At 43.1% G+C, this 14,350-nt stretch overlaps 1 protein-coding gene across 11 annotated transcripts in view; it reads left to right on the top strand.

The window, feature by feature from the left end:
* dock3 (dedicator of cytokinesis 3) overlaps positions 1–14,350 on the top strand; it is a 369,152-nt gene that overhangs the window by 290,833 nt on the left and 63,969 nt on the right. For all 11 annotated transcript variants that reach the window (XM_029692895.1, XM_029692892.1, XM_029692890.1 and 8 more), the window contains exons 13-14: positions 4,291–4,379; positions 9,689–9,814. In XM_029692895.1, the coding sequence (XP_029548755.1) occupies positions 4,291–4,379; positions 9,689–9,814 (215 nt within the window). The remainder of the gene's footprint in view (positions 1–4,290; positions 4,380–9,688; positions 9,815–14,350) is intronic.

The raw sequence follows: 14,350 nt of genomic DNA, 5'->3' as shown, positions 1-14,350 counted from the left end.
CCGTCTTTATCGACCTGGCCAAGGCTTTCGACTCTGTCAATCACCGCACTCTTATCAGCAGACTCAATAGCCTTAGCTCTCAAATGACTGCCTCGCCTGGTTCACCAACTACTTCTCAGATAGAGTTCAGTGTGTCAAATCGGAGGGCCTGTTGTCCGGACCTCTGGCAGTCTCTATGGGGGTGCCACAGGGTTCAATTCTCGGGCTGACTCTTTTCTCTGTATATGTCAATGATGTCGCTCTTGCTGCGGGTGATTCTCTGATCCACCTCTACGCAGACGACACCATTCTGTATACATCTGGCCCTTCTTTGGACACTGTGCTAACAAACATCCAAATGAGCTTCAATGCCATACAACACTCCTTCCGAGGCCTCCAACTGCTTTTAAATGTAAGTACAACTAGTGCAACTAGTGCAAGTGCATGCACTTCAACCAATTGCTGCCCGCACCCTCCCGCCCAACTAGCATCACTACTCTGGACGGTTCTGACTTAGAATATGTGGACAACTACAAATACTTAGGTGTCTGGTTAGACTGTAAACTCTCCTTCCAGACTCACATTAAGCATCTCCAATCCAAAATTAAATATAGAATTGGCTTCCTAGTTCGCAAGAAATCCTCCTTCACTCATGCTGCCAAACATACCCTCGTAAAACGGACTATCCTACCGATCCTTGACTTCGGCGATGTCATTTACCAAATAGCCTCCGACACTCTACTCAGCAAATTGGATGTAGTCTATCACAGTGCCATCCGTTTTGACACCAAATCCCCATATACTACCCACCACTGCGACCTGTACGCTCTCGTTGGCTGGCCCTCACTACATATTTGTCGCCAAACCCACTGGCTCCAGGTCATCTATAAGTCTATGCTAGGTAAAGCCCCGCCTTATCTCAGCTCACTGGTCAGCATAGTAACACCGACCCGTAGCACACGCTCCAGCAGGTATATTTCACTGGTCATCCCCAAGGCCAACACATCCTTTTGCCGCCTTTCCTTCCAGTTCTCTGCTGCAAATGACTGGAATGAATTGCAAAAATCACTGAAGCTGGAGTCTTATATCTCCCTCTCTAACCTTAAGCATCAGCTGTCAGAGCAGCTTACCGATCACTGTACCTGTACACAGCCAATCTGTAAATAGCCCACCCAACTACCTCATCCCCAAATTGTTATTTAACCTCTTGCTCTTTTGCACCCCAGTATCTCTACTTGCACATCATCATCTGCACATCCATCACTCCAGTGTTAACGCTAAATTGTAATTATTTCACCTCTATGGCCTATTTATTGCCTTACCTCCCTACTCTTCTACACTTACATAGATTTTATATTGTGTTATTGACTGTACGTTTGTTTATGTGTAACTCTGTGATGTTGTTTTTGTCGCACTGCTTTGCTTTATCTTGGCCACTTCGCAGTTGTAAATGAGAACTTGTTCTCAACTAGTTTACCTGGTTCAATAAAGGTGAAATAAAATAAAAATTAAAGATAGAGGGGGCTCTACAAACACCCAAGGAGGTCTGGGGACCTCCGGTGGAGGGTTCTACATGGAGCCATGGCCACTAACAGCTGATTGGCACGGGTTGAACTGGGAGTCGGACAGGGGTGTCCTTTCTGTGTTATGAGTGAAACTGTGATTCATGTGTTTTCTGTGTGCGCCAGGATAAGGCCATTAATGTCTCTGTTGGAATATCTGTATGACAGGTTGGGGGTGGGTTTTACTGTTGGGATGTTTATAATGTGGTACAGGTATTCAAATAAGGAGAAGGCCAAATGTGTGTTGAATTTTCTGTTTGCTCAGGCAAAGTTGTCTATTTGGCTAACAAGGAGGAACAGGGTCAAAGGTGGAGGGATAACAGACCCTTTACTATTATTTAATGGGATTGTCTCTGTGCACCTTAGAGAGGAATTTGGTTTGGTATTTGGTATAATATTTGGTATAAAATGATAAGTGTGTTTCAGGAGATATGGTGTGTCGAGGGGGCTGTCTGTTCAGCTGGGGAAGATGTTTTGGGTGTATAGGGTTGTAGAAGTGGTGAGGTTTTGGTTATTGTGATGTGTGGTGTTTTGTATCGTGGGGTCGAGGGTAAGGTGAGTATGGTACATGTATGCAGTATATATTTTGGTGTTTTATCTCTTTCTCTTTCTCTCTCTCTTTCTGTGTCTCTCTCTCTTTCTGTCTCTCTCTCGCTTTCTGTCTCTCTCTCTCTTTCTCTCTCTCTCTTTCTGCCTCTCTCTCGCTTTCTGTTTCTCTCTCACTTTCCGTCTCTCTCTCTCTTTCTCTCTCTGTTTCTCTTTCTCTCTCTGTTTCTCTTTCTGTCTCTCTCTTTCTGTCTCTCTTTCTGTCTCTCTCTCTCTTGTTCTGTCTCTCTCTCTCTTTTTCTGTCACTCTCTCTTTCTCTCTCTCTTTCTCTTTCTGTCTCTCTTTCTGTCTCTCTCTTTCTGTCTCTCTCTTTCTGTCTCTCTCTTTCTGTCTCTCTCTCTCTTTCTGTCTCTCTCTTTCTGTCTCTCTCTCTCTTTCTGTCTCTCTCTTTTTCTGTCTCTCTCTCTCTCTTTCTCTCTCTCTCTTTATGTCTCTCTCTCTTTCTGTCTCTCTTTCGCTCTCTGTCTTTCTGCCTCTCTCTCAATTAAATTAAATTCAAAGGGCTTTATTAGCATGGGAAACATATATTACATTGCCAATGAAAGTTAATTAGATAATACACAAAAGTGAAATAAACAATAAAAAATTATTCTGATTGATTGGATGTTCTGGTCCTGAGGCTTCAGTGTGTTAGAAGAACAGGTTTGTGAACTCAGCCCCAGGACCAGCTGGATGAGGGGACTCTTTTCTTTGCTCAGCTCTTGTTATTGCAGGGCTTGGTAATGATATGAGAGTGGGTCACTGTATTTTAGATGTTTCCAAAACTTAATTGCTATTTTTTGAGTTTTTATTATTAGTGGATATTGGCCTGATTCTGCCCTGCATGCAATATTTGTAGTTTTCCTCTGAACATGTCAGAGAATCTTACAGAACTCTTCATGCAGGGTTTCAATGTGGTGTTTGTCCCATTGGGTGAAATGGGACAAACAAAATGCCTAGTTAAATAAAGGTTAAAAAAAATCTTGTTTTGCAAGTGGACCCCACACCTCGCTGCCATAAAGTGCAATTGGTTCAATGACATGTTCATTTACTTTTAGCCAAATTTTAATAGGTATTTCAATTAGAATTTGTTTTTTAATGGCGTAGAATGCCCTGTGTGCTTTCTCTCTCAGTTCATTCACTGCCTCATTAAGGTGTCCAGTTGAGCTTACTTTTAAACCTAAGTAATTGTTGTGTGTGCAGTACTCTATATATTTTGTACCAATTGAGAACTTTGGTCTAATTCCCTGAGATCTGGATTTTTATTTGAGTCTTTTTGGGGTTTATTGCCAGGGCCCAGGTCTGGCAGTACTGCTCTAGCAGGTCCAGGCTCTGCTGTAGGCCATGTGCTGTGGGTGACAGCAGGCATAGGTCATCTGTGAAGAGTAGACATTTAACCTCTGAATTGTGGAGACTAACACCAGGGGCTGAGGATTTTTCTAGAATAGTGGCCAATTTGTTGACATAATTGTTGAAGAGTGTTTCTGTCTCTCTTTGTCTTCTTTCTCCCTGACTCTCTCTCTCTCTGTTCCGCCCTCTCTCTCTCTCTCTCTCTCTCTGTCTCTCTCTCTCTGTCTCTCTCTCTCTGTCTCTCTCTCTCTCTGTCTCTCTCTCTCTCTCTCTCTCTCTCACTGTCTCTCTCTGTCTGTCTGTCCTGCCCTCTCTCTCTGTCTCTCTCTGTCTCTCTCTGTCTCTCTCTCTCTCTCTCTCTGTCTCTCTCTCTCTCTCTCTTTTCTCTGTCTCACTGTCTCTCTCTGTCTGTCTGTCCTGCCCTCTCTCTGTCTCTGTCTCTGTCTCTGTCTGTCTGTCCCGCCCTCTCTCTCTCTCTCTCTCTCGCTCTCTCTCTCTCGTTTCTGCATTGCGTAAAAACTGTAGCCTTCTAACTACCAGAGGAAATATCCAGTCAGGTTCAGTCTTTAGATCAGTTGAATATTAATGCAATTGAATGCACAACTCACACACTCTCTCACTCACTCACTCACTCACTCACTCACTCACTCACTCACTCACTCACTCACTCACTCACTCACTCACACGACACACTCACGCAGTTGAATGCACAACATCTTTATGTCCACTGGAGAGGTTTCCTAGAGGTGTTTCCTAGAGGTGTTTCCTAGAGATGTTTCCTAGAGATGTTTCCTATCTTTGTTTCCCCTACAGATGTAACAATGAGAATGAGTGGTACCAGATCCATGAAAACATCATAAGAAAATCCAGCACCAAGTACACAGCTCCCAGCACCAACTATGGTACGTTAACCTAATCCCTAACTCTGGCTATGGTACTTACACTGTTATACTATTGAGGCCCCCCAGGTAGTGAGTGAGTGAGTGAGTGTGTCTGTGTGTGTATTTGTGTGTGTCCCGTACCCTGTCCAACTCTTCACAGGGATGACACACAATCTCATCATTTCCCTTCACTCCGATAATCTCTGTAATTGGTAGCCTACCAATATGAATGTCATTCTCTTAGTCGATAGTGTGTATATCAAGGGCCGTCCCCCCTCAAAGCTCATTAGAGGAGAGAATCCAATGTCCCTCCCGCCAGACCTCCTCCTCCTCCTCCAATGAACTTTGAGAGGGACACGAGAGATTGCGTAATCGAGGACGGGAGGAATCAAGGATCTGAAGGCTAGTTAAGTTTCTAGACAGTCAATTAGATCAATTAGATCATTGCCCTTAGGATCAGCCACTGAGATAGGACTGCACTGGTAGGATAATCAGATAGTTCTATTGGCTAGTGTGCAATCGCTGGAGAATAAACTGGACAAGCTTCGTTTGAGACTATCCTATCAACGCGACCTCAATAGCTGTAATATACTATACTTCTTGGAGTCATGGCTGAACAAGGACATGAATAGTATAAATCTAGCTGGTGCTATTCAGGAAGTCTCTAGGTTCTGCTCGCCCGAGTTATAATACCTCATGATAAACTGCAGACCATACTATTTACCAAGAGACTTTTCATCTGTAGTTTTTGTAGCTGTCTATTTACCCGCTACTGGCACTAAGACCGCACTCAACGAGCTGTGTTCCTGTATTAAAATCCCCGGCCACTAGGAGTGCTGCCTCTGGATGAAGCATTTTATGAAATCAGTCATAACCAAACAAGAAAATGCTTCATCCAGAGGCAGCACTCCTAGTGGCCGGGGATTTTAATACAGGACCACTGAAATCAGTTTTACCTCATTTCTACCAGCATGTCACCTGTGCAACTAGAGGGATAAAAACTCACCTTTACTCCACACACAGAGATGCGTACAAAGCTCTCCCTCCATTTGGCAAATATGACCATAACTATATCCTCCTGATTCCTGCTTACAAGCAAAAACTCAAACAGGAAGTACCAGATCAATACGGAAGTGGTCCTATGAAGCGGATGCTAAGCTACAGGACTGTTCCGCTAGCACAGACTGGAATATGGTCCAGGATTCATCCGATAACATTGAGGAGTTTAACACATCAGTCACCAGCTTCATTAATAAGTGCATCGACGTCGTCTTACCCACATTAACTATACATACATATCCCAACCAGAAGCCATGGATTACAGGCAACATCCGCACTGAGCTAATGGCTAGGACTGCTAGGAGCAGGACTCTAATCCGGACGCGTATAAGAAATCCAGCTACGCCCTCTGACAAACCATCAAACTAGCAAAACGTAAATATAAGACTAAGATTGAATCCCTACTACACTGACTCTGACGCTCAGCGGACGTGGCGGGGCTTGCAAACTATCACAGATTACAAATGGAAACCTAGCAGAGAGCTACCCAGTGATGCGAGCCTACCAGATGAGCTAAATGCCTTCTATGCCTCGCTTCGAGGCAAGCAGCACTGAACCATGCGTGAGAGCACCAGCTGATCCGGACGACTGTGTAATCTCGCTCTCCATAGCCGATGTGAGTAAGACCTTTAAACAGGTTAATATTCAGGTTAAGGCTGCAGGGCCAGACAGATTACCAGGACGTGTACTCAGAGCATGCACTGACCAACTGGCAAGTGTCTTCACTGACATTTTCAACCTCTCCCTGACCCAGTTTGTAATACCAACATGTTTTTAAGAAAACCACCATAGTCCCTGTGCCCAAGGAGACCAAGGTAACCTGTCTAAATGACTACCGACCCGTAGCACTCACATCTGTAGCCATGAAATGCTTTGAAAGGCTGCTCATGGCTCACATCAACACCATCATCCCAGAAACCCTGGAGCCACTCCAATTCGCATATGCCCGAACAGATCCACAGATGACGAAATCTCTATTGCACCACACAATAGAGATTTGTGTGGTGCAATAGTAACAAAAGGAACACCTACGTGAGAATGCTGTTCATTGACTACAGCTCAGCATTCAACACCATAGTGCCCACCAAGCTCATCACTAAGCTAAGGACCCTGAGACTGAATACCTACCGACCTCCTGTACTCCCTGTTCACCCATGACTGCACGACACCAACACCATCATAAAGTTTACCATTGACACAACGGTGGTAGGCCTGATCACTGACAACGATGAGACAGCCTATAGGGAGACCTGGTAGTGTGGTGCCAGGAGCCCATCAGTGTGGTGCCCATCATAGCCTGGTTCTTCCTTGGTTTGTACCTTTTCTAGGGAGTGCTGTGTCATCTGCTTGCTTTTTGGGGCATTCGACCGCAAGGCACTACAGAGGCTGTGTCAGAGGAAGGCTCTAAAAATGTTTATAAGACTCCAGCCACCCAAGTCATAGACTGTTCTTTCTGCTGCCACACGGCAAGCGGTACCAGAGTGCCAAGTCTAGGACCAAAAGGCTCCTTAACAGCTTCTGCCTCCAAGTCATAATTCCAAATAATAATAACATTTTTGCAAATGTATTGAAAATTACATAAGTATTCAGACACTTTTACTTAGTACTTTGTTGAAGCCCCTTTGGCAGTGATTACAGCCTCCAGTCTTTTTGGGTATTACGCTACAAGCTTGGCACACCTGTATTTTGGGAGTTTCCGCCATTCTTCTCTGCAGATCCTCTCAAGCTCTGTAAGGTTGGATGGGGAGTGTCTCTGCACAGCTATTTTCAGGTATCTTCAGAGATGTTCAATCGGGTTCAAGTCAGGCTTCTGGCTGGGCCACTCAAGGACATTCAGACACCTGCGTTGTCTTGACTGTGTGGATCTCTCTGTACTTTGCTCCCTTCATCTTTCCCTCAATCCTGACTAATCTCCCAGTCCCTGCAACTGAAAAACATCCCCACAGCATGATGCTGCCACCACCATGCTTCACCGTAGGGATGGTGCCAGGTTACCTCCAGACGTGACGCTTGGCATTCAGGCCAAAGAGTTCAATCTTGGTTTCATCAGACCAGAGAATACTGTTTCTCATGATCTGAGAGTCTTTAGGTGCCTTTTGGCAAACTCCAAGCAGGCTGTCATGTGCCTTTTACTGAGGAGTGGCTTCGTAACGTAACAAAATTTGGAAAAAGTCAAGGTGTCTGAATACCTTTCGAATGCACTGTACACTCACACACACAAAACACACACACACTCACACACACTCACACACACAAAACATAGACACGCTTTCACATACGCTGCTGCTACTTTGTTTATTATATATCCTGATTGTCTGATCACGTTTACCCCTACCTACATGTACGTGCTATACTATCTCAATTACCTCAACTACCTGGTACCCCTGCACATTGACTCAGTACTGGTACTCCTCGTATATAGCCTCATTACTACCTGGTACCCCTGCACATTGACTCAGTACTGGTACTCCTTGTATATAACCTCATTACTACCTTGTACCACTGCACATTGACTCATCACTGGTACTCCTCGTATATAACCTCATTACTACCTGGTACCCCTGCACATTGACTCAGTACTATACATATGTGTCTCTACTTTTTAAGTAAGCGTTTCACTTGTTGTATTCGGTGCGTGTTACAAATCAAATTTCTAGGTTTCTTCTGTCTGATTGAGCTAGCTGCTGAGGGTAATATGAGAAGCATACTGATTTATTCTGTAATAATCTTTTGTTCATTTTAGACTGAAACATAAAGACCGAAAAGCTGAATACCTCCTCGCCTCTTCTCTGTACATCCGTGGGAGTTTCTGTTTCAGCAGCTGTTCAGCTCCGAGTTGGTTAGTTGTTAGCATCCTCAGGGAGCCATTCAATATGTATGAAACTTCAAACTACTGCAGCTACATTACCTCAGGCTTTTAAATGGTTGAGAAAAAGCCTAAGATTCTGAGGCAGGCAAAATAAAAAATGCTCTCTTTATGTTAAAAGTCCACACACACACACACACACACACACACACACACACACACACACACACACACACACACACACACACACACACACACACACACACACAGACACAGACACAGACACAGACACACACACACAGACACAGACACACACACACACACACACACAGACACACACACAGACACACACACACACACACACACACACACAGACACACACACACACACACACACACACACACACACACACACACACACACACACACACACACACAGACACACACACACAGACAGTGGGTGAGGCACTGGGTGGTGATGTTTTAGTGATAGCATAATGCTGTAGTGTCTGCAATAGTAGAGGATGTCGCTGCAGGGTTGAGTTACATTATTTATCCACGCTCGCACCGTCTTCTAATGTCTGGCCATTTGCTGCCAAAAAATTTGCAATTATGAACAAAATGCTTTCCAAGGTCCTCCTCCCCTCACTGAGTACTGTACAGTTGACCTCCAGATCCATTTAAAACGAATTATTAAACGTGCACTATCAATAAAATATTATAACATCTTTAAACATTAGTAGCCTCTCATTAGCAGACATTGACATTGTTTTTAAGTCTGCTGAAAATTCTATGGCCTTCTGGGAATGGCTCAAGGTCTTTTAATGAGGATTTGTTGCTTTTTTAATTTTACTCTTGCTCTTACTTATTTTCTAATATGAATAAATCCTGAAAATGATGTGAACCTGTCTTCTCTGTTGTCTCCACTATTCTTATTTTTCTCCTCCTCTAGTCTGAAAATCTCTCTCTGTCTTCTCCTCAGGTCTGATAATATATCTCTCTCTCTCTCTCTCTCTCTCTCTCTCTCTCTCTCTCTGTCTTCTCCTCCTCTAGTCTGAAAATCTCTCTCTGTCTTCTCCTCAGGTCTGATAATATCTCTCTCTCTCTCTCTCTCTCTCTCTCTCTCTGTCTTCTCCTCCTCAGGTCTGATAATCTCTCTCTGTTTTCTCCTCAGGTCTGATAATCTCTCTCTGTTTTCTCCTCCTCAGGTCTGATAATCTCTCTGTTTTCTCCTCCTCAGGTCTGATAATCTCTCTGTTTTCTCCTCCTCAGGTCTGATAATCTCTCTGTTTTCTCCTCCTCAAGTCTGATAATCTCTCTCTGTTTTCTCCTCCTCAGGTCTGATAATCTCTCTGTTTTCTCCTCCTCAGGTCTGATAATCTCTCTGTTTTCTCCTCCTCAGGTCTGATAATCTCTCTGTCTTCTCCTCCTCAGGTCTGATAATCTCTCTGTTTTCTCCTCCTCAGGTCTGATAATCTCTCTCCAGCTGCTGAGAGGAGAGATGGAACAAATCAGGAGAGAGAACCCTATGATCTTCAATAGGGGCGTGGCCATTACACGCAAGCTGGGTTTCCCCGATGTCATCATGCCAGGTGAGAACTGGGCTGGGCTACTGATGTTATATTGGATGCCTCCCAATAATAGCTCCTTTCTCCTGTAGTGTTCGCTACTTCCCACAAATCTAAATGCATTGGATTGGTGGAGAGATGGGCTAGAGGGAGTTCCCATCATATTTCTTATCTCAGTAATTTCCTTTCAAATCAGTAAAGGGAAGTGAACCAGTACACTTCAAGAGAAAGGAGAGATTATTGGGATGCAGCCATTGTTTCAATGCAGTAGTTGGTATTTCTGGCTGAAGTAAGGCTTGAATGTATGTGGATGGGGTGGTGTATTTGACCATGTAGGCTACACAGTACAGTAGACTTGTCTTGGATCTGCTTTGCCCTGTTTCTTTATGAAATGCTGTGACAGCAGTCTGGTTCTAAAGCCTAGCCACACAGTTCCAACAAAGTGACAGAGTCCCTCCCCTCTTTCTGTCCGTCCATATTTCTGTCTGTCCGTCCGTATGTCTGTCTGTCTGTCCGTCCGTCTGTCGGCACTGTTGTGGTCCACATTCTCATAGTCCACTTAATGATTGATGTCGTCTCCCCCCCCCCACCAATCAATATTCCACTCGGCTTCTAAACCCTCATTCCGTTATTCCATATCCCATCCCCCATTCTCATCTCAGCCCATAGTCTCCAGCTCGTCTTTATAATCACACTCAGGTCCTACTGCATTCATTCACATGCAAAGCTAATCACTTCAAATCCTTGTTGGAATGAAACGCCGATAAATCAATTAGTCTGGGTGACCGATGGGGTCCCGAGCAGCTGACCTGGGTTCAAATGGTATTTGAAATCATTTCAAATCATTTATCTGTGATTTTATTGAGTTTCCCTGGCTTAATAGAAAACTACAAACCCTGTCCATCTGGCACTCCAGGCAGGCTAAATCCAATACTCAAATTGTATTTGGCCTCAGGTCTGTGTAGTACAGATGTAGGATCTTAATTTGAGACAGTTTGCTACAGCAGGAAAATAATCCTGCAGCAACAGGAAATGTGGATTATAATATAAATGTAACATCCCTGGTCATCCCTACTGCCTCTAATCTGCCGCACTCACTAAACACAAATTCTTCGTTTGTAAATGCTGTCTGAGTGCTGAGGTGTGCCTCTGGCTATCCGTAAATACATTAAAATAGAACAAGAAATGTGTGCCGTCTGGTTTGTCATTTGAAATTATTTATACTTTTACTTTTGCTACTTAAGTATTTTTTAGCAATTACATTTACTTTTGATACTCAAGTATATTTAAAACCAATACTTTTAGACTTTTACTCAAGTATTTTTTACTGGGTGACTTTCACTTTTACTTCAGTCATTTTCTATTAAGATATCTTTACTTTTACTCAAGTATGACAATTGGGTACTTTTTCCACCACTGGATACATGTAAGGGAAAATCAATTATGAAATGTCAAAGTAAAAATTAAACTTCAGAAGCCTTTTTAAACCTCAAATAACTGCAACAGGGTCATCAAATTAAGATCCTGCATATGTAGTAGTGTTCGGGTGACTCAATCCAAATAATGAATCCAAATAATAATCCGATTGGTATAAGTGCCGCCCCTCTGTGCCCGTGCCTCACTCTTCCACTTCCTCTTCCTCTCACTCTTCCTCTTGTTCTGACTTGCTCTGGCTGGCTGGCTGGCTGGCTGGCTGGCTGGCTGGCTAACCTGAGACCTCAGTGTTATTTTCACAAACTAATGGATATGCTTTAGCTTAACAGCCTAGCACAGCACCTGGGTTTGACCCTCAGTCGATTACAACAGAACTCTACCCTTACAGCCTAGCACAGCACCTGGGTTTGACCCTCAGTCGATTACAACAGAACTCTACCCTTACAGCCTAGCACAGCACCTGGGTTTGACCCTCAGTCGATTACAACAGAACTCTACCCTTACAGCCTAGCACAGCACCTGGGTTTGACCCTCAGTCGATTACAACAGAACTCTACCCTTACAGCCTAGCACAGCACCTGGGTTTGACCCTCAGTCGATTACAACAGAACTCTACCCTTACAGCCTAGCACAGCACCTGGGTTTGACCCTCAGTCGATTACAACAGAACTCTACCCTTACAGCCTAGCACAGCACCTGGGTTTGACCCTCAGTCGATCACAACAGAACTCTACCCTTACAGCCTAGCACAGCACCTGGGTTTGACCCTCAGTCGATCACAACAGAACTCTCTTAGCTAATCTGGGAAGTACTCACATCAACAGGGTGCTTCAGCAGCAACCAGGTCTAGCTACACCTTGTTCCACCTGAAAGAACCTGTGTGTGTGTGTGTCTGTGTGTCTGTGTGTCTGTGTGTCTGTGTGTCTGTGTGTGTGTGTGTGTGTGTGTGTGTTGGTGTATTGGTGTGTGTGTGTGTGTGTGTGTGTGTTGGTGTATTGGTGTGTGTGTGTGTGTGTGTGTGTGTGTGTGTGTGTTGGTGTATTGGTGTGCGTGTGTGTGTGTGTGTGTGTGTAATAGTGTGTTGGTGCGTGTATGTGAGTCACGGCTAGTTCCTGGGAGTTTAGCTTTATTAATGGAGTCCAATCTACTACGACCCCGATACCATCGATCCACAGTGTGATTACAGCCATATCTCATCATGTTGCTAAGATACAGGCTGAGCCGAGCTGCACGCCAAGCCTCTTGATACATAAACCAGACTGTCTTCATATTTATAGTAGACTAGTTCATAAGTGGTATCAACACATTTTATCTTACTGTACCATCCCTGGCATATCTCGTCTGTCAGTCTGTCTTCATATTGTTATTTACAGCATTCACAATCCGCCATTCTTAAGGGTAATCTCTTCCGTACCGGGACTTTTACGATTGATATCATATATCTGTTTTTCCATTTGCAATTGAAAGTCGATTGTGAATGAGTTAGTGGAGGATTTTCTGATTCTTTAAATGGAGGAGCTGGAGCTATATATATAAATAAGAGAGAGAGAGAGACTCTATAGTGTTCAGTAGTCCATTTCTTATCCACTATAAACACTACCCTGTTGGATAAACCCTCATACTGCCTGTGTTCAGATAACAGTGTGGCTGGCAAGTGGAGCAGAAAAATGGATAAAGTTTGTCTCAGCCCATCACATTCATATAGTGTCGGAATGTGGTTAGCAAAGAAAGCAATTTTTCCCAATAGCTTCATATGTTGCGTTCTCTCTGCCTATTCTCCTGTGTTTACTAAACAGCCATATGGATGCTCTGTATTTGCTGTGAGGATATGGATATCTGTTGTATTCATTCATATTGAGGTATGACATGATGTAGCGTTACTTTCTTTATCCAGAAGGAACTTCAGTTGTATCAAGTCAAATAAGATAAAGTTCCATAGTAAATATGCAGTATAAATAGTTTAGAAAGATAAAGTAAAATAGTAAGTATGCAGAATAAACCGTTTATAAAGATACATTTCTATAGTAGATATACAGTATAAACAGCGTAGAAAGATACAGTTCTATAGTAAATATGCAGTATAAACTGTAATAATATGAATGTAGTTAATCTGTAGGAATATGAACGTAGTTAAACTATAGTAATATTAACGTAGTTAAACTGTAGTAATATGAACGTAGTTAAACTGTAGTAATATTAATGTAGTTAAACTATAGTAATATTAACGTAGTTAAACTGTAGTAATATGAATGTAGTTAAACTATAGTAATATGTCTTCCATGTCTTCAATACAACACTAAATAATCGAAAAAGTTTTTCCTGTCACGGTTGAGAGTTCTTGAGTAATTTATGTCTGTGATATGAAATGAAATGTATTTATATAGCCCTTCTTACATCAGCTGATATCTCAAAGTGCTGTACATAAACCCAGCCTAAAACCACAAACAGCAAGCAATGCAGGTGTAGAAACATGGTGGCTAGGAAAAACTCCCTAGAACGGCCAAAACCTAAGAAGAAACCTAGAGAGGAACCAGGCTATGAGGGGTGGCCAGTCCTCTTCTGGCTGTGCCGGGTGGAGATTATAACAGAACATGGCCAAGATGTTCAAATGTTCATAGATGACCAGCAGGGTCAAATAATAATAATCACAGTAGTTGTCGAGGGTGCAACAGGTCAGCACCTCAGGAGTAAATGTCAGTTGGCTTTTCATAGTCGATCATTCAGAGTATCTCTACCGCTCCTGCTGTCTCTAGAGAGTTGAAAACAGCAGGTCTGGGACATAACCCACAATTTTTTATTTTTTTATTTCACCTTTATTTAACCAGGTAGGCTAGTTGAGAACAAGTTCTCATTTGCAACTGCGACCTGGCCAAGATAAAGCGTAGCAATTTGACACATACAACAACACAGAGTTACACATGGAATAAACAAAACATACAGTCAATAATACAGTAGAAAAAAAAGTAAAAATAAGTCTATATACAGTGAGTGCAAATGAGGTAAGTTAAGGCAATAAATAGGCCATGGTGGCAAAGTAATCACAATATAGCAATTAAAACACTAGAATGGTAGATGTGCAGAAGATGAATGTGCAAGTCGAGATACTGGGGTGCAAAGGAGCAAGAT

The sequence above is a fragment of the Salmo trutta genome, chromosome 16 (genome assembly GCF_901001165.1).
Source record: "Salmo trutta chromosome 16, fSalTru1.1, whole genome shotgun sequence".
Classification (NCBI taxonomy): domain Eukaryota; kingdom Metazoa; phylum Chordata; class Actinopteri; order Salmoniformes; family Salmonidae; genus Salmo; species Salmo trutta.
This window is presented reverse-complemented; position numbering and strand designations above follow the sequence as displayed.